At 36.2% G+C, this 21,527-nt stretch overlaps 2 protein-coding genes and 1 pseudogene across 3 annotated transcripts in view; all 3 read left to right on the top strand.

Annotated features, from left to right (window-relative positions):
- Positions 1 to 21,527, top strand: part of SLO2 (slowpoke 2) — a 108,173-nt gene that overhangs the window by 4,067 nt on the left and 82,579 nt on the right. The window lies entirely within an intron of this gene.
- On the top strand, positions 166 to 781 carry LOC108008194 (uncharacterized; annotated as a pseudogene).
- On the top strand, positions 1,834 to 2,978 carry LOC108009216 (uncharacterized). Its single transcript, XM_017073377.4, has one exon. It carries the CDS (start codon positions 1,900 to 1,902, stop codon positions 2,368 to 2,370), a length of 471 nt encoding a protein of 156 aa, XP_016928866.2. The 5' UTR covers positions 1,834 to 1,899; the 3' UTR covers positions 2,371 to 2,978.

The raw sequence follows: 21,527 nt of genomic DNA on the forward strand, positions 1-21,527 counted from the left end.
ACATTTCTCTCAGTTTTTCTATAATTTGGAAGTAAGAAATGTTTAAATCTCATTAAGTTAACTTTATTAAGTAATTTTCCAGCTGAATGATTGCTTTCAATTAATAGCTCATCAGTCGAATTGTTATCGAAATAACAATATAACCATTTGGTCAGTTGTGGCTCAATGGCGGTCAGTGGGAGTTATCTTTTTATCCTCTGGCTTACTTTTTGCATACTCTCTGTAGTGGCAAAAGATAAGGTATTCCCGATTTCACAAAAAATTAATTAATTACTTTAAGTAATTACTTAAAATTCCCACAGCCAGTTGTCTTACAATGGGGCAATACTAAATTTATTTTCGAATCACTGGAGACGAACTGTGATCACGACTATGTGGAGTACTTTCATAAGGTGCCCAACACGACTTTTCTATATACTTTTCGAGGGGTAAAATTAGTCTCGGCCTTTAATATTGATGTCGTTCTGAAAGTGGTAAAAACGAGTGTCAACGAGTTTTTTACAAGGCAGAAAACATGTGGGGCTGTGACCTTCTGAAAAACCCACTGCTTTTCAAATTTTTTGGCAAGTACTACGAGCATCTGGTAGTCAATGGCAGTTACTTTAAGTGCCCCATTGAGCCAAAGGTTTATTATCTAAAGAACGAGCCCTCCTTGTCAATGTTTCCCATCATCCATCTACCTGGACGCTTTCAGCTGTCGATGCGAATCAAAATTCCAAATAGTTCCTGTCCTTTCATTATGGAAACATTGTGGAAATATAATGTTGTGCGCATCAAATAAAGAACTTTAAAATATTTAACTAGTTTTTAGGCTCCGTTGCAAGGGTTCCATAATGCCCTTTTATACTGTTTTAAAGTGCAGCATTTATTATACCCGTTACTCGTAGAGTAAAAGGGTATACTAGATTCGTCGGAAAGTATGTAACAGGCAGAAGGAAGCGTTTCCGACCCCACAAAGTATATATATTCTTGATCAGGATCACTAGCCGAGTCGATCTAGCCATGTCCGTCTGTCCGTCTGTCCGTCTGTCCGTCTGTCCATCTGTCCGTCTGTCCGTCTGTCCGTCTGTCCGTCTGTCCGTCTGTCTGTCCGTCCGGATGAACGCTGAGATCTCGGAAACTATGGGAGCTAGGCTATTGAGATTTGGCGTGCAGATTCCTGAGCTTCTTACGCAGCGCAAGTTTGTTTCAGCAATGTGCCACGCCCACTCCAACGCCCACAAACCGCCCAAAACTGTAGCTCCTACAGTTTTGATGCTAGAATAAAAATTTTAACTGAAATGTATTGTTCTCATCAATACCTATCGATTGACCCAAAAAAAAGTTTGCCACGCCCACTTTAACGCCCACAAACCGCAAAAACCTGTGACGCCCACAATTTTTATGCTAGATAAAAAATTTTAACTGAAATGTATTGGTCTCGTCGATACCTATCGATTGATTAAAAAAAAATTTGCCACGCCCACTCTAACGCCCACAACGCTTAAATCTGTGTACCGCCGGTAGGTGGCGCATTTTAATCTCGCTTTGCTGCTTGCATATCTCCATTTAGCTGAGTAACGGGTATCTGATAGTCGAGGTACTCGACTATAGCGTTCTTCCTTGTTTTTATTAAAAAGTTAACAACCCTGACTGGCCTTTTTCCTCAATTGCTGTATCAAGTAATCGTTCATCAATGATTGGATTTGTGGTCACTTAATAGCTCATCAGTCAAATTGTTGTTAAATAAAATAAAATATTGTGGTCAGTTGGTCTCCATGGCTTTTAGTGGACGTTGTTTTCGTACTTTTTGGCTGTTTTGCATACTGCCAGTAGCAGCAATAGATAAGGTAATCTAAGCTTTAAAATACTTTATACATTTAAAAAATATTTATAATATATTTACAATCCCCCCAGCCAATGATATTTAAAAAAGGCAACATAGAGTTTATCCTGGAATCCCTGGAGACAAATTGTGATCACGATTATGTGGAGTACTTCCGAAAGGTGCCCAACACAAAGCTTCTGTACACCTTTCGAGTGGTAAAATTAGCACCTGCTTTCACCATCGACATCACAGTGAAAGTGCTGAAAACCCAGAGAATTTTCTACAAGATGGAAAACATTAAGGGCTGTGACTTTCTGAACAATCCAGTGCTTTTCAAAGTGTTTGGCGAGACCTACCAGCACCTGGTGGTCAATGGCAGTTACTTCAAGTGCCCCATCAAGCCCAAGGTATACTATCTGAAGAACGAGGGTTCGGTGTCCCTGATACCCGGTATTCATCCACCTGGCCGCTTTCAGCTCTCGATGCGTGTGAAAATGGCGGAAAGTCGTCATCCGTTCGTTATGGAAATGTTGTGGAAGTATAAAATTGTGCGCATCAAATAAAGAGATTTGCTTTTTCGGGTGTGTGCGGGGTGTGCAAATTACCCAAGTTGTTAGTTAGCAGTCATTACTTCCCAAGTTCTGCATACGAGACATTGCTCATTCGCCGCGTTGGCCGCACTCGTTGCTCATACGCAACGTGGTTCACACTCACTCACTCCCAAAGGTGCCATAAGCTGCGAGATGGCAGTGTGTGCTTTGCGGCACTCGCAAAATCATAACTCGCAATGGCAATGCCTTCTTCGCATTTAATGTAGCGTAAACTTTTAATTTTTTATAAGCCCAGCCGCCTCCATTGCCAATTTCGCTGGGCTCTTCCCTGCTCAGCTGACTGCGACGTGCGCAAGTGGCCGTGGCTGTTGCCTTTTATAATGCCACGTAGTCCCAGGCACTTGGCCCGGCCCATAGCACATGGCCCATGGCCCACGGCCCAGTCGGCCCAGTCGACCAGGGGTTCTTCAGTGTGTCACGGATGCCTGCACGTCCCGCTTGGTCAGGATTCCCTACCTGAAATCGGTTATAAACGGATTGTCAAGCTCCAGCGGCTGTTGGATTGTACTACGATGTTTGGGTTTATTACATATGCTACAGATACAATCCTGAGCCCTAAAAGCCTCTGCTTCGGTGTCACAAAATCCACAGAAGTGTTGGCATATCTAAAATGTTGTATTTGCATTTTATGAACTTTTAATAAGAAAGCTGCCTTTAAAAGAAGTAGCATTTGGCTTATAGCAATTTTAATAATTTAAATAAATATTTTTATTTAAATATTTATTGTTATATTAGGCTTTACAGCTTGTTATTAAATTTTAAATTAATTAGGGAACATTTATTTGTATATATTTTTAACGATGAAGATTTTATTTAAATAAAAAGTAATACCCTAAATTATTTTAAATATTTTCTTAAGCCAGATAACGATGATAATTGCAAAAATATTTAGATTGTCAATATTTTGCAATTGAATTTGTAATTGTATTTGAATTTTTCAATTTTTTATGTTCGCTTGAATAATTTATTTAATCATATTTTGTAACTGAATAAGTGATATCAATATGTAATGTGTTTAAAACATGGTTAGAGCATATCTGATTTGGTTCTTCACCCCTGGAATACCAAGTTCCTTAAAGCCTCCCAAAGAATTCCCTTCTGGTCCTGGCTTAAAGGCTTTGCGACACTGTGTATACCTTTTTGGCGAAACCCTTTTTTATGTGAAATATTTAATAAGTACGCGGGAATTACGCTTTGTTTTGTGAACGTTGACGACGACGGCATTGCGAGATCATGATTTATGGGTCCTTAAACACAACACTTTATGGCCTAATCCGTCCTTCAAGGCAGGGTCCAAACCCCAGAATACCTAATTGCTCCTCCAAATGGCCGTGGAATTCGTGATTTTAATGGCCACACGTTCGAGTGCAGAAAGTTGGCAATTTGTTGGTGCTCGTTAACAGATGAAATTGTCCGCATTCCGCGACAAATATAACATTTCCGACCTGCTAATAAAGGTCAGAGTTCGGGCCACTTGAAGTTATCCCACACAATCCACTTTGGCTTTATTAGCAAACAAATTCCCGAGAAAAATTCCTGGCACTGTGCGCACTTGAAATGATTTGGAAAATGCGCAGACAATTTTTTACTGCGTAACATGAGTAAAATGTTCAATTAGGCCAACTAGGGGTTTGTTTATCTTTTCTAAAAAAGGGTTTCCTCCGAAAGACTTTCTCATTATGTCTAAGTGGCGAAATGGCCAAAACATGAAAGAAGAAAATCAAGGGTAGAAGCTTTTTTCTGGCTGAGTTAAGGCAAATTACTTGTTTTCGCACGTTTAACACAATTTTTCCGCCAGAATGAAAAATCTGTGCACCTGATAGGTGGGCCCTGAATTCACTTGCTTTTTTTCCGCAACTAAAGTGCAGCTTTGGCCTTCGTGAAAATACTTCAGCGTATCCATTAGTGCTGATTATGCTGCTTACGAGGGGGGAATGTGTACTCGAAAAAAAGGAAATACTAAAGGGCCCGTTTGTGAAATACAATTTCTGACATTTTCCATTTACATCCGTACATCTTTCGGACACATACTTTCCGTGAGCCGACACACTTGTGTGGTTTACCATAATAACTTATGTAAATCGCTTCCTTCTCAGGGCGTTTTTCCATTTTCCACTAACATTCAACTGCAGCGCTGCCTGCAAATTATTATTATTATTCTACCAGGTACTTAGTAAAATGAGGGGTATATTGTTTTGCGCTCATTAGCAGAACTTATTGGAAGACTGTAACTTAAACTTACATATTTTTTAAAGAACAAATTGAATACCAATTACCACTTAATTTAAACAAATTTTTTTTAATAAAGTTTACACCATGCAATTTCTTACTTCATGTTACTCTTTTGAAAATTACAAATTGATTATTTAGTATTTATTTATAGTATTAAAGCTAAACACATTAAAATAGAAAACCCTGTTTTTAGCATTTTATGAATTCTATTTGGATTAGTTTTAAATATTGGGTTGTATTTTGTACACTTAACTTAACCTTATTTAACCTATCAATAATTTAATAATCTATTGAGTTATAATATTTGATCCTTGTAAACATTTTTTTAGAGGTTCCATATGCGTTCATTGTTTCTCAAATTTTGATAATATGAAAGCTAAGCGGCAGTATGTATATCATACAAATTGGGTAATATTTCGTATAAAACGTTTATATCTTTTAGATATAATAATAGGTATTATATATCTATGCTTTTATATTGAATATTATTTTTAGAGGATCTAAGTAAATCAAAATTCTTTCGTCAAATTGTATTTAAATACAGGGTAATCTGTAGTCTAATTTGTTGGGTACCTTCCTTGCTCATATTTTGCGGCTCCTTTTATGACAAGTCGGACAGGTGCCTCTCATATCCCGACGTTAATCCTGTAGTAGGTCCCCTGGCTGACGAAGGAGGTGGAGCTGGCTGCCTTAATCCATACGGCTATAATTATAATAGCATTGTGTATAACGCACCCACAGGCTGTTGCCATTGCGCTCTCAATAATGGATATGTCTGGGGCTACGGGAACATGCCGCAACCAAGGGTCCTTCGACGTACTCCTGCGGCATTAATGCTTGCAAAATGGTGTGCATTATGCATACAGTTCTAAATTTAGGTCCCCTGGTGTTCCGCTTTCAAGATTGGTGGTTGGTTTCAACCTGACGGCTTCAGTGATTTAATCCGTTGAGTAAATATAGCGCTTTGGTTCCTGATTTTCGGTGCGGAGCAAAAGCCACAAATTATTGAATTACGTTTAGGTTTAAGTTCTAACAAGAGATGTAGTGCATTGAAAAAATAGTTAGTCCAAAAAAAGGGGTTTTTAAAAAAGATATTTTCTTATAGTTGCTTTTAGATTTTCTTAATTTCTCAAGTGCTTAGAGGTACTTATTTTTATGATATGCCATAAACTTACAAATAAGCGTAGGTACTTTAGAACCAATGCAATATATAGTATATAATTGGTCCTTATAAATCGTTGTGCCTTTTAAGCAATTTTTGTTGCATCCGGCACCATAATTCTCGGCCATTAAATTAGTTTTATAAATACCATTTCACCGTACTGAGGCATTCAAAGCGGCTATCCTGCTTCCGTTTCTATTTTCCCCAACTTTGGCAACGTCACTGACTATTTTTACACCTGGCAACAAAAAAAGTGAATGAAAGGCCGCACTTTATTCGAGGTGAACCGACCTGAACCCTCACATTTTCGCATCGGACCGAAGGGCAAAAGAGCAATATAAACAGCGTTTGTGTTCATCAATGAATGAACACTCGTAAATAAATAATTATGTGTTCCACAACTATAGGCGGTGGCCCAGGATCGATGGAGGTCAGCCAAGGCGAATTCGAGTCGAACAATTGCGATGGCAACCGAAGTGCAGCCGTTTTATTACCACTTTTGTGCTGAAAGCAAAGAGCCCAAGTCAATGTGTGAATGTCTGTGAGGGTTCGAGGGTTCGTGGGTCCTGAGGGGAAGGTTCAAGGAGTTCCACCAAAAGAAAAAGTTCCAAAATCAATCAACGTGCGAAAAAGGCAATTTGTGGCTACCAGTGAGAGGCAAGGCATCCCGTTTAAAGAGTCTGTTTAAATAGGACAAAGACTTACATACCCTACTGTTTAAGAAATTTTAAATTTAAATATATATTTTTAAAGATACGGTAACATGAATGAATGATTTTAAGATATAAGTAAATAAGTTAATAGAAGAATACAAATTTTTATATTTGCCAGTGATTTAATATAGGACATAAACTCTTTTAAAGTACTGGTCCTTAAAATATTATACATTTTGGTATACTTTTTTACAAAGTATTATTTTTAAAATAATATAAAGTTCGGTATACTTAGGTAAACATTTTTAGGTCAATAGGACGAGTTTGAACACTTTCAATACAATACTAACGTATATTAAAAAAGGGAATTTCATTATAACTTCAAGGACCCTTATATCTAATTATAACTAAGTACATTTCATCTTTTATTTGATTTTAAATTATTGTATTTTCTATCTAATCATAACTAGGTACATTTCATCTTTTATTTGATTTTTAATTAATAATATTTGTATTTTTATCCACTGTTCAAATTGAATTAATTTATCATAATTATGTATACTTAATTCCAGAACTTATTATGTTCTACATTATTAAAGTAATCTATTCCTTTCTTTTTTTATAATTTATATTAAATAGTCTTTAAAAATAATATAAATCCATCTACTTATACTAAAAAGGAAAAAAAATCCGTATTTATAGTTAAGTTTTAAAAAGGAAACCATTAAATGACTTAAAAATATAATAGTTTATTGAGAAATGAAATAAAATGTCACTCAAACTGACACTTTATGTTAGCATTGCCAAAATTCACATGACCCTGACGTAATGGAGGGTATGGTCATGCCTGAAAATTCTATTATAAGTAAAGTTTCCTCGCTGCTTCCTGTGAGATGCGTTGGTGTGGGTGAAAAGGTGTTTGTGTCTGGTCCTTGACTGCGAGTGTGTGTGTGTGAGGGAGATGTACGTGTTTTTTTGTGTTGACAACTTATTTTTTTTGGTACTGGCAAATGTGGCGTAAAACATGAGCAACGCTTGACTTTTTGGGATTTGTCCAGGACCTCGTCCACTTTTTTTTTCAGCTTTTCTTCCCAACACAATAAATATTTTAGCTCGCCTGTTGGTCAATGATGCATTTAATAGCGTTCGCTTGAGAAAATGTTCGCTTTTTCGGATTTCCACGCTGTTTACCTGTGACAATGAACAATAAAGAATTTTTCAATTTCCTGCCGAAAAAGTTCATTGTGTGGGGAGATATAAATACAAATATACGTATTGAATGGCTGCAGGACCTCTGCTAATGTTTAAATTTAATTAGCAATTGAGCCATGCATGACTGCGACTGATGACAAACGACTGACGACTGAGATGTTTTTAAATTTAACTTTTACGTGGGCTGAAAAAAAAGGTAAAAGGTAGACCGCGATCTGAAACCCACAAAGGCGGATATCCTTTCCTGGATGAAATCGCATCGAATCGAAACGAAACAGTACCGCATCGAGTCAAGCCAAGTGGAAGTGAAGGATACTGCGGCCCGGCCTACTGAATCGAAATCCACCGACTGATTGTCGGATTGAATCAGGATTCGGGCCAGCAGACAGGACAATCCTGACGGCCCTAAACCGATTTCAGCGGCCTACGACTTATGCAAATTTTCAAGGGATTTCGGGCTAACTCTGCCATTTTGCGGAAAAACAATAGGGAAAACAATGGGGCGCCAGCGAATTGGAAAAATATATATTCAACGCACCTGATGCGTTATTAAATTTCTCGATTTGCTGGATTTACGGGATGGGATTTTGGCAAATAATAAAATAAACAAAGAGTTAAGTGCTTTTTTTCTCGTGAAAATACTTTCATGAAATGTGATTGCACCATTTTAAGCTGTGCATTATTTATATCTTTTAGGTGGCTATTTAAATAATATATATTGCATAGACAATAACAATAGATAAAACCATTTGCAGATATATATGTGTTAACTATTCTAAGCAACAAAAGCGTTGTTTATTTCTTAAATCGATTTAAATTTGGAATACCAATAAATATTATGTCGCGACTCTATTGTTTTCACTTTCTGTCGCACATTATTTGTTTATAAAAAGGATTGTTTATTTTAAGCGGTAACCAGTTGGAACTTGGTGACTGTATTTATGGATTTATTATGAGAATTTATTATGCTGATTTATTGTTGACAATTGTTAAAAAGTGTATAAAGCGCAGATTATTTTTCGCAAAGTTACTAGATGACAAAATGCCCAACAATTAGGAAAGTCGTTAGCGGTTTTTATGGAGCTGCTTAAACCAAGAAGACAGCTTTTTGTCTTAGAGGGACCATTAAAAACATAAGCTAGGTAATAAAGTGCTCTATCTAATGGTAATTAGGGACATGTCCGTACCTTAAATTAGCTTGAAACAGCTTTAAAAATTGTCCTGTGTGAACTCACACAATAAATATATTTAAATCTTTTTTTAAAAACCCTATTTATTTTTAATTTGTATCCAAAGAATGCAATCTCCAGAATTTTATATCAAGTTTTGCAACATTAAAGGAGCATTCCTTAGTTGCCACCAACACACTATCTTGGAAATCAGGCTCTAATTACTTGGGAAAACAAAAACGAATGTTCTGTTCTCAGCTCATTTGCGGCAAATTGAAGGCATCGCTGGGCGGTTCAGATTCCAAACACTTTCAATTGTCTTCGAGTTCCTTCCACTTGAGCAATTAAAATTAAATGAAACGTTTTGAGTTTCGAGAGGAAAGCGAACTTGCAACGCAATTGCATTTAATTCGATTGCTTGGTAATGAGTGTGGGCAGAAAATCGAGAGGGTATGGTTAAAATGGGGACTTTTATTTAAAGAAATCCTTAACAAAAAATATTTTCAGCTTTACTCTAAGCCTATACTGATTTTTGTTTACCAAGAAAATATATTTAAGACCTGAGAAAAATATTCTTAAGCCGACTAGATACTAACACAAGTATGTGTACAAAATATTTATAAGGAGGTATTTGTTTTACATAAATATTTTATGATTGACTTTATAGCATGGTCGTCCCTAAGGCCTTTTAAAAATATATTGGGTTCTAGTGTTTGGTCCAGAATTTAAGTTTATTTGCTCTACCCTTTCTTTGCCCTTACCCACATGAATGTGTACTCCCCATTGGGAGCTATAAAGGTGCTACCAAAATAGCCATTGAAAGTGAAAGCAAACATTTGGCCAGCCGGCAAAAGTGTTGAACAAAATCGAGTAGGAGGTAAAAACAGAAGGAAAAAAGCAGTAAAGTAAATAGAGAAGAGTTTTCCTACGTTTTTCTTTATATATGCGCTGTGTTGTTGTACACTTGTGACAAAGTGCACTGCGGAACAACGGGTTTATTTACACTCTGGGCCCTCTCGAGGGAGGCGTTGGCAGTGGGCGTGGCAGGTTACGTACACAGAGAGAAACAACATGGCGATTTCCACTCGAGAAGCCTCTGTCGCCTGTCCTTCACTTTTGGGCCAATACAGACAGGTAAACGAACGCCTAGGACATCCTTTGGTCCATTACTCCTTCGCTGACCTCTTGACATCCACACAGCTTTCTTTCTTTCTTTCGTTCTCGTAACCCCCCCCCCCCCCATCTCTTTTGCAATTCTCTAATGGACCAGCGTTTTAGGTTTCAACAACAAGACACCGAAATGCATTGTCAGTCGTACTGTGCGAAACCCAAAACATTTCGAAAGGGAAACAAGGACCTCCTTCTCGAAAGGTTGACATTTGAAAACGGCACGCCCCCTCGAAGGTATCCCCCTGATGCCTGACCGGGCATATCCCTGGCTGACTCATACATCAATTACTGTCCAACCAAATGGCGTTCAATTAGCCCTCAAGCGGGCCTGCCACTTGCTACCCACCCAATCCCAAGGATCTCGGGACCAGCGACGAGTCTTATTCAAAATTCAACAAGGCAGGGTTGAGTGTGGGTACAGTGAAGACGTGCTATGATGTTCTATTAGTATTTGTTTAGGAAATTAAATTTTAAACTCTTTAGCTTAAAAATCCAGTATTATATCATTATGATATGATCATATACATACAAAGTACAAAAATATTTTACATTATACAAATACTATATTATAATAATATAATTTAAATAATGAATTGATGAGGTTTTAAAGTATGTGATATATATTGAGGAATCTTGGAATAAAAATGTCATACACATACAAAGTGTACAAAGTTTGTACACTATAATATTTTGTATTATATTATTTAATATAAATAATTACTTATTAAAATATGGTATTTATATTAAGGAACGCAGTGATGTAAATCAATTATTACACCATATACATACGAAATTCAAAAGTATTTTACATTATACAAATATTATATCATGTTTTATTGGGTTTCTTAATTTTAAAACATAAGGATTCAATGTGTTTATATTTTTTCTCATTGGTCATGTTATTATTGTAATTATTTTATTTAAAGCAAAGATAACAAAGAATTTATTTTAAGGTTAGTCTTATATAATTATTGAAAACATTTTATGGGTTTCTTTATTTTGTATTATAACGAACCAGTTAATATTGAATATATTTGTAGGGTACCAGCTTTAAGGTGGAATTTCGGGAAAGACCTGTTTCTGGACCACGTAAGCCTACCCGCAATATATATAAGGTGGTTCACCACAAATGGCTCGTGCTGTAGCTCGGTGTATCCTTTAACCAAGTTCCAGGCACGTTTCGTCCTTGCATAATTGAACAAGCTGGCTAGGGGTCTCCTTCCCATTTCCTTCTGCTCTGCGATTCTTTTTTATTTTGGTTTCGGTTTCTCAAACTGGCTGGGATTCGCAGATCACGAAAGAGAATGGCTATGTGGTTTGTGTTAGGGATTTTCAGGAAGCTTCAGTTAATTGATCTGACAAGGAATGCGCACTGCTCGGGGGCCTGACCAGAATTCAGACTAAATTCGATGTGTCAATCAAAATTTGTAACCAGAAAAGAGTCCCAAAAGTCGAAAGACATACACACATGAGCGAAAACAAATATTGACAGTCACAGCGGGCAAACAACAAGAATTTTTGGGCTGACATTTTGGCAATTGTCGCGATTCGCGGCAAAACTGCCATGGAATGTCAAAAAAAAACAAGCAAAAATGAAAAAGCACGAGCATAATAAAAAAGGAAAATACGTGAAATGTTACATAATTTATGCCAGACCTCAGTTCCTTTCTGTTCCATTCTTTTTTTAGCCCCAAAATCCGAGTATCTGTATTTCATTGGCAGCCAGTGCCCCTCACAGGACTCGCATAAATATGCAATTTAGTTTAGGCATTTGAATACTTCCTTTACCGTGCCGCTGCCTTTCAATCTTTTGATGAGTTACAGCCGCGCAGGCAGCAGCTGCGTTTTCCGCTTTTCCACGATTTTCACGTCCTGCGATTCATTGGCAGCCCGACACTAATGAAAAAAGCCAAATCGTGTCGAGTGCTGCGAGTTCGAAGCAATTGGAGATATTATGCAGGCTCTTTCCACCATCTGTAGTTGGTTTTCCTCTTGAAAATACTTTATAGCTAAAATTAAATATTTATTTTCATAGTGCTTCTCAGGCTTTCTTAGTTCTTTAAGCTTGGAAGAAAGTATATTTCCTGAAGTGAAAGTAGTATAATAAATATTGTGGCTTTAATCCGTATAGCACAACATTTGTTGACCTTTTTATTCATTGACGTTGTTTTGCTATTTATATACAATTTTTTTTCATGTAATTAATATCGACAAAAAGAATGAGCTTTTTATCGAAAATCAAATTTAGCCAAAATGTTTGTCTCATTTTATTCTTTGTAGAACATTCAATCAATTACTTTTTTATTAGTCAGTAGTTAAGAAAAAAGTTAATAAACGGTTGACACCACTTTTTTGTTTATTTTTATTTTAAATTAAATTCTTACTGCATTTAATATCACATCTAAAAGGTAGCTTTGAAATTGTATGTCAAAAGTAAGAGGCTTAAAGAGTTAAGGGGTAACAGAGTTGTGACACTTGGCCCACATAAAAAATACCTTTTGTATTGGTTTCTCGTTTGACTAAATTTATATTTACACCAAACTTTGCGTGCTAATAAATAAAAGTACAGTAACAAAAACACCCCTGTCAAAATACCGCCTACCCTTAAAGTTTCGATGTTTTTTTGTAAAGCCTTGCCAAATATATGCGTGTTTGCCTCTCCCTGAAAATTGTGTTAGACACGAAGTGGAATATGTATCTGCTAATAAGTATATATCTATCATTTGCATTTTTGTGAAATTTAAATAGACAGTGGGAGGAAAGCACAACCTGTCATCCGCCTGAAATGCAATCTCAGCCCGAAGTCCCTAGAGGTGGAAATCCAATGGATGCATTGCAATTCATGTACGAATATTTCATCTCTGCCGGATGTCTAAAGTTTCTCATTTCACATTTCTTTGGGGGCTATAAATATCACAAACATTTATTTGTTGACATTTATATATATTTTTTATATTTTACTTATTTTTTTTGGCACTGCGTACCAATTTATTTATATTAATGTCTCAAGTGATTTCGGTTGCCCATATCAACAGGGTCACATCTTATGTAAGCACAGTAGGGACAGACTTTGCCCCAAGATATGATCTGTTTGTGGGACTTTTCGGCTTTCCTTTTCAATTTTGATAAAGCGATTTGCAGGGTAAGACAAATTGAATGTGGATGGTAATACATACTTGAAATCTGCATATGAGATTATTTTATTAGGGATTAGTATTTGGCTTGAGTTCATCTTATCGTTTGAACAAAGGAAAACTGCACAATTAAGTTAATGGTTTATCAAAATTTAAAATAATTTACACCTAATAGCATTTTTAGATAATTTTAGTTAATAAGAGCAAGTTCTTTTACACGTTCTTTTAAAAATGCCAAAAAAGGTATTTGATTTTCTCTCATATTCCTTAATTTAAGGGATAATAAAATAAATGAATAATGAAATGATATTTCCTCAGTTTCAAAGTAAAACTTTTAACTATTTCCATACATTTCCTAAAACTAAGGCGTTGGGAATAAAATCAAGGATTGTTTGTTCTTGATATAATAATAGATAAAAATCAATGATTTTCTACCATATTCCCAATAGTTCAAATAATAAATTCATAATTAAATTATATTTCCTTTATTTATAAGAAAAATTTTAAACAATTTCTTTACATTTCTACTTAGACGTTGGGATTAAATTTAAGAAAATTTTGTTCTTGATGAGATAAAAGGTTGTTCAAAGTTATCTTCTAAAACTACTGATGAATGATTAAAATAAAAATCAGAGTTTCTAGGAGAGTAATAAAAATGTTTTTAAAATCAAATCAATAGGTATCTTCCAGTTGTTTCGCTACAATTTTTCAGCTTCCTGTCAAGAGCTGCCTCGAGCTGGTGTTCCCTGCTTTCCATTTTCTCCTGTTGGCCTGTTTTTGAGCGAAGTCTTGTCTGTGCTGGCCATCTCCACTCGCTTTCTATTCAAACAGAAAGCTGTTGAAATATTTTTGCATCATTGCCTGGCTATCTCTCTGTGTGTCCGGCCAGCCGGTCATTTTCCTGTTAGACTTTTGGATTTTTCTTGTTTCCCGAATTGTTTGGAGCTGACAGTCAGAGTAACCACAAACTAAATGATAGGCACAGGCTTTTCTATCTTTTCTATGTTTTTTTAAAATGTTTTTTCTAAGCCACAGCTAAAAGAACATCCGGAATTGCCAGGGAATGTGGCATGTAAATTCGTTTTGACATTTTAATTACGCTCACACCCACCGAAAAGCGGGCCTATGTAAGTGCGTACGTGCTAACGGGGCTGACACATTAATGCATTCCGGCAAGATTAAGCAATCAGAGAGCTCTTGAACTCTGGCATAATTGGAGCAACCTGACAGACGAACTGCCATCGGAGGAGGAGGTGGCCAAAACACTCAATTTGTGCCGTCAGCTAGTGCCTCGATGGCCTGGTTCACTTTCTTTCCACTTTCTTCTCCTTGACTCTGCATCCACTTGACTCTCATTTAGCGCCGAAACAAGTTACCCGCCAAAAGTTCCATCTTTCTTTTTGGTTCGGCCCCATTCCAACATTCTAATTTACTTTTATATTATGTTGTGTTGATTGCGTTGCCAGGCTGCGGATCCATTACAGGATGTGTTTGCCTCCTGCCTCCATTTTTTGCCCTTATCACAATGATTCTGCTGCCAACGACAAATTGCCGGAAATTGACAACAAATTTCCAGGACACACACGCACTTATATGGGCACACAAGATGCCCATTTACTAATTCTTGGGTCCAGTGTTTGTTGAGGTTTCACATGGCCTGCTCCTTGGCATATCAATGGGTTTTGCTCCAAATATTGACCGGAATGTGTAATCGAGTCAGGAGGGACAGCTTTGAACTTTGTCAAACCCTTTGAAAGTTTTTTGTGAGCCTCTCGATGGCTATAATGCCAACTATTCTAAATATGAATTGGGCCTAAATTCAATTTGGTACAAAGGCGTTTACGTGCCATTACAGGCTTTTCTCTAACACAATCAATTTTTGCATAATTTACACTTTTAGCCTAAGGGCATTAAAGTTGGCCATCATTAATTTTGGAAAATTAGATATGCCTTCCTAAAGGCTTTGTGAAACTTTTTTGAATAGCTAACTTGATTTGTTTTAAAAAGAAAAGGCAGCCTAAACATGATTTATCACTATGGAGGGCGGTTTACGTAGTGACGATGCACACTTTTTGAGTGTGTGAAGGCGACTACTATTCCGATTATAACGAGTGATACATCAATCAAAAGATATTGCAAAAACTAAAAGTATAATTTATATCACAACTTTGGTACCTTAAAATGCGATCGTCACTATTTTTTTACATCGTTAAGAGGTGGTTTTGTTTTATTACATCATAATATGTAGACCTTTTTTTATAACATTATTATAAAGCCTTTAACAATAATATATGGTTAGTTTAGTTTTTTCTCATTTTAAAGAAACATATAAGTCAAATACCTCATTTATAGGATTTTAAAATGGTACAAAATATTTATAGAATTTATAATCGAACGAAGGTTTAATATTATTTATTTATAAAAACCAACGTTTATTTTAAGTACTAAAGTAAAGTCATAGAATTTTCGTTTGGATTAAATAATAAACGATTTCTTAATAAAAATCAATTTTAATAGAGCCAGACGTAGAAATCCGTTTTAGCCTTAAGAATTTTTTTTTATTTATAAAAACCCACATTTATTTTAAGTACTAAAGTAAAGTCATAGCATTTTCGTTTGGATTAAATAATAAACGAATTCTTAATAAAAATCTATTTTAATAGAGCCAGACTTAGAAATCCCTTTTTAGCCTTAATAAATTTTCTATTGTTCAACCCAAGCGTTTCACTTTAAAGCTGGATTATATTGAATATTAAAGCGGATTGTAATGCATTTTCGATAGCAAACTAGCTGCAGTTGAAGTTTGGGATTTGCATACAGAATGAAGGATTCCAGAGCACCCACATCTATCCACTCAACCGCTGTCAGTTGCACTTTTGTTTTAGTCCATAGACCTTGGTTTATACATATATTAGTGGCGGGTCGCATAGAATTCGGGTTCATCAATCACTTATGGAAATCAATACGCTTTCCATTATACGGAACACAAAGTGGGCGAACCTATTGTGTTTTGATGTTTTTGAATTCCCAAATGAATTGATGACGGGGTCGATGGCGCCTGCACCTCATATTTTTTCCCTTTCGTTTCTTTTAGTATGATTGGTAGTGTTTAAATAGCTCCATTTCTATGTTTACTTGGCCAATACATGTGGTTAGCTAATACGTGTCTGAAATATAAAGCTAGAGTAAAATGTCTCAGGGGCTTTCCCTTCATATTAGTGGGAAATCACTATCTTAACAGCTCCTAACTCTACAGAACTTGAACAGTGCAAGTTGTTTTCAAACTTTTCCCACAGAGGGCGCTTTTCGGTTCGTGTTTGCCTCTCACTTTTGTAGACTTTTCTTTGGCTCTTCCATCTGACGTCATAAGGCCGCAACTGACGTCACAGAAAAGCTTCAATGTTTACAGGAAACGCATTAGAATGGAATGCATACATATGTCTGTGTTCCGTTTTCGCACGTGTCTTTGGCGCCAAATTTGTTGTTTGCCATTCTGTTTTGTTGCTCTCCTTCTACTGGGTTAACGGGAACCAGAAATCGTAACTCTCTATGCCGGAGAGAAATATGGTTTTGCTCTTAGTACTCCTTGTTTCTTATATAACACGTGTTTTGGACGGCCATTGAGGCCCACCAGCACTGATAAAAATAATTATTTATACCTAAATAATTTGTAATTAATAATAATTTTAATAAAATTTATGTTTAAATATTAAGTGTGCGATTAAAAAAGAAACTAAAGTAAATATATGTTTTTTTGATTTTTACTAAATAACTTAAAAAATAAATATTAATCTTGTGAGGGAAAAATATCACTCAAAAAGGCAGTGTTCGCTCCAAATACTCTTGGGATTTTTGAAATGGCTACATTAATCAAGAGGAACCAATAATATTTGTTCATTTTTCTTGCGACATTTAGATATAAGAAGTATATTTTAAGAAAAAAAAGTATTTTGTGCCATTGAGTTACTATCTAAAAACTATATTTTATTCATTTTAAAATTAAAACCTGGTTGAAGTATACTTTCAGAACTTCTACCGTTAAACAAATTATGGAACTCATTTATCAATAATGACCAAGTTAATCGTTTAAAGTTTATAATTATTATTACTTGTATAGTAGTTTGTATGAACTATTTAAGCAGCTGTTACAAAGTAATAAATACTATGGCAAGTAATAGTGTTTTTGTTGAATAGAGTTATAGAACTGGGAATCTTTAAGCCTAACAATCCTTTTCAAGTGATTTATTAAACGAAACATTATTTATTATGCAGATTTGACCGGTTGACAACTCTAGTTAACTGCGTCCAGCATTCGCTGTTGGTTAAGAGAGCTCTACTTTATCGAAGAGCAGATTTGAAGAGCGGGCTCGAAGGACCAAGACACGGATGCACGCACACTGGCGCACTCGGTGGGTGGTGGGAGGTCCTGCTCCTGGTGGTGCGTGACTTTGTACGCCTGCTGGAGCCAGTTACAAAAAGATTGGTAGCACTGCCTCAGTTCGTTTGTGCTGCCAGTTGGATGCAGAACGCCTCGAAGACCGAGCGATATATATATTCCAAATATCCAAAATCCGTGGAATCGAGCTGAAAACATATAGGCGGGTATGGTGTGCGCGAATTAATCAAAGTGTATTTGAACGGCACTATTATGCTGGCGGTTGTTCGAGGGGCCAAACCAAGGCCACCGCCCACGTGTCGGCCCGATTTGTTGTGTTAATTAGCGAAAAATGTCAGGGCAACAATGTAAAAAATAATATAAAAAGAACGGGGCTGCAAACAGTGAAAGTTATGGTGTGTCCTTGGGACACAAGGGAAAGTAATGATGAAATATATGAGAGCATGCTGGCATAAAAAACGAAATGAAACCTTTAAAAAAAATACTGCTCCCAAAATTGCGAATTCTTTGGGAATGTCTGGCTGCAAACGAGAACTTTGTAGCACACTTTTGTGCGCAGCGTTTGAAGGAACTTCATTTTCTTTTTTTTTTCTTTTCCTGTTGGCCCAAAATTGATCCGCCCCGTTGTCCCCTGGCTTTTTGTTTACCAAGCCCAGTGAATTATTTTCAAGTGAACATTTTTATTTATACCCACATGTTGGGGGAACTGTGATGTCTTGTTTGCTTATGTGAAAGGCCCCTGCAGGTATTTCGCCGTTGTTTGTTACCTTGAAAATCGCCTTGACACATTTCGTTTGGGCCATTGCAAATTGCTCCATGCCAAGGCTCATGGGATGCTGCAGTTTATTTTGCTTATCTGTTATCTACCCAACCCCTCGACAATATTTCTTTTGCCACACCCACCAGCCACCCAGCTCATACAGATTGTTGTCAGTTCGTGGCTGAAATTTTCAATTAGGTTTTATGACACATTCCGTCGATGCAGCCACACCCCCAGCCCCTTTTGCCCATTTACTCGAAATTGGCCAAGCAGCGCAAATTTGCATACCAATTAAGTTTATATATATTTACTTTAACTTTCATTAGGCCACTTGGCAATGCGCAGCCCTATTTTTGTGGCTTGTTTTGGTGAATGGCAATAAATGGAAAACAAAGTTTAATTAGGTTGGGAAAAGTAAGGGAACTGTTTTGGAACTTGTATAATTTAAGTAAGTTTTTTATATTTTAAATATGTATTCAAATATTGGCTTCCTTTAATTATAAAGACTCACCCAGCAAACATTTTCCTTTAAATTACAATAATCTAATGGTTTTATTCCTTTACATTATTTTTACCACAATTTATTATGATATTAGGGATTTTCATACATTTTCTTTTAAGAAATAATAACGAATAGGGGTGTATTCATTTAGATTACTTTAAGATAAGATGAAAGAGAAACCAAATACATTTAAAAAATTTAATTTCGTGTTGCATTAATCAAGATTTATTGGGATTTATTTACTGATTTATTGAACCGTTGAATTTAATGTAACATTGCAGATTTCCGTTTATTTTCCTTTTGATCTTGATACATCCTGCCCATATTATAATTAAATTATAATATAATACATTTTCAAACTTATTTATGTAGCTGACAAACGAATCAGCCTCAGCCATAAATTATCGAGAATAAAATAAAAGCCAAGCGGAAGGCCAAAAGTAAGCACAAAATCGAAAAGCCACAAAACCTAAAATAATAATGAACATAAAAATTACATAAAAAACAAACTCATATTGGCTTATGCAAAGGCAAGAAGGGACATAAATGGTAGAGTCGTAAAAGTCATTTAAAGAGGGCGGCACACATGGCGTATGAGTAATATTTTGCATTTAATTCTCCCAGTTATTTTCCCAAAGGCTGCAGCAGTGATCAGGAAAACAAAACGATATGAGAGAAAAGGAGCCCAGTTCAGTGACTTGGTAAGCTGGGAAAATACCTTAAAAAGCTGAAAGTGAAAGCTTAACAAAATTGAGAAAAACCACCAAAAAGGCAGGGAAAGTGGGGGAATGCGGTGAAAACTTTTGTGGCTACGTGGCTGGGACCTTTTCACCGCCTCCCAGGGGGCGGGGCCGGAAACAGGATGTAACAGGCTAGGCTAATCCCTGGGAAGAGAGAAAGGACTTTGGCCAAAGGCTGGCAAAAGGTCGAGTTAATCTACGGCTATGCCACACTGCAAATTGTGGCCCCTAGAAAAGGCAGCAGGAAAACAGAAAGGTTGGCTATCTGGGTTAGAACTTTTACTTTTACATACTTTTTCTATGAAATATATATCTTTGAATCATTCATCAGCCCCCGTAAAGCCATTGTCATGCATTCCAAATGAACAACTTTTCGAAAGCCAAACAATGTATCCCAAGTTATGCTAACAAAGTATCTGTGTTCTCCTTCGAGACCTCCTGCAGTTTAACCAATTTATAGTTTTTGCCCCATCTGGGATTAATTAAAGTTGGCCAATCTCCACTTGTTAGCCTGATGATGATGATTTTGTTTTGCCCACACTCAGATTGATGGCTTTTTCATTCACTTGGCACTTTGTCAATCCCTCAGTGGATGGATGACATTGCCAGTCTCCACTCGTATAATTGACTAATGAGCCAGAGTTCAGGGTTCACTAGATGTTTTTGTGACATTATAGATGGCATTTTGGCTTTGCTAGACATTTGGCCATTTAATGATTGCTCGTTAAGTCAAGACTAAACGATAATCAGGCTTATTAGATTTGCCATTTAAATGGCACACTTTAATGCGCTTATCTAATGCTAATTTTACTTTTATTGATTATTAAAATATTTATAAATAGTTTTAAATCATTATAATTGTTATTTAAATGGCACTTTTTAAAGCGTTTATCTCACTTTAACGCAAATTTTTATTTCCATTGAATATTCTATTTGGTAAATTAGAAAAAAATAAAATCAAACGTCAGCTTATTTTTACACTTTCGAATTCTTTTATTTAAATTTGGATATATGCCAAAGTGTTATGGAATGGCGGAAACATAAAATATAAATCTTAAACCGTTTGCATTTTCCTTTGAATATTATCAAAATATACCATATTTTTATTTGAAAAGCTTTCAGCTGGCTTCCTTTTCCGTTTATTTTATTATACATTATACTGCTCACATATTTATATGATTTTCCTGGGTCCTATTATTCCTTAGGCAAAAAGGCTCCCAAAAAAGCATATAATCCAATCTCTTTCTGGGAAAACATTTCAACTTTTGCCTTAACTTTCACCCAAGGCATTTGTGGTTGACATTTGTTGTGGGCCCCCCAGAAAATCTTAATGCTTATTTTTATCTGATAAGTGATGACGGTTGCGGCAGGAAAAAATAGCCTGAGTGCCCAGACTGACTCGATTTCTGGTTGTTTGTTCTTGCTAAATGTATTACACGGGCAACTTATCACGCTGTATTAAGCCACCCTATATACATATTTATCCTCTGGTTCCTTTTTTCTGATTTGTCATTGGAATCTGGACACACGCCCACTCAGCTGGGGGCATCGTTTGTTTGTACATTATTTGTCTGTTATATGGCGAAGATATTTTCTCCGCATTTCTCAGATGCTTTTTTAGCAGTCGAGTGAAGTTATTTCCGTTACCATTTTCGTTTACTTCTCCTGACATTCCAAGCAAGTCAGTCTCAAAAAATGGTATTCAGCTTTAATATTAAAGATGTTTGAATTATCTATAAGTCCAAAAGTCAGTTTCGGTTAGTAAGTTTGATATACAAATGTTCAGCCGATTGCTCAAGTTGTTTCTCAACTTGTTCCCTATGCTGGCCAAAACTTTATCCCTTGAATGTGGAATACCAATTTCCGAATGGTTGCCAAACCCGTTAAGTCCTTCTTGGCTCGCAGTATCTATTTTGAAACGAAGAACAAACTTGTTTGACTTGCTAATTTTAAGCTTTTTTGGACAGGTGTGAAAACGA

Source organism: Drosophila suzukii, chromosome 2R (assembly GCF_043229965.1).
Source record: "Drosophila suzukii chromosome 2R, CBGP_Dsuzu_IsoJpt1.0, whole genome shotgun sequence".
Lineage (NCBI taxonomy): Eukaryota > Metazoa > Arthropoda > Insecta > Diptera > Drosophilidae > Drosophila > Drosophila suzukii.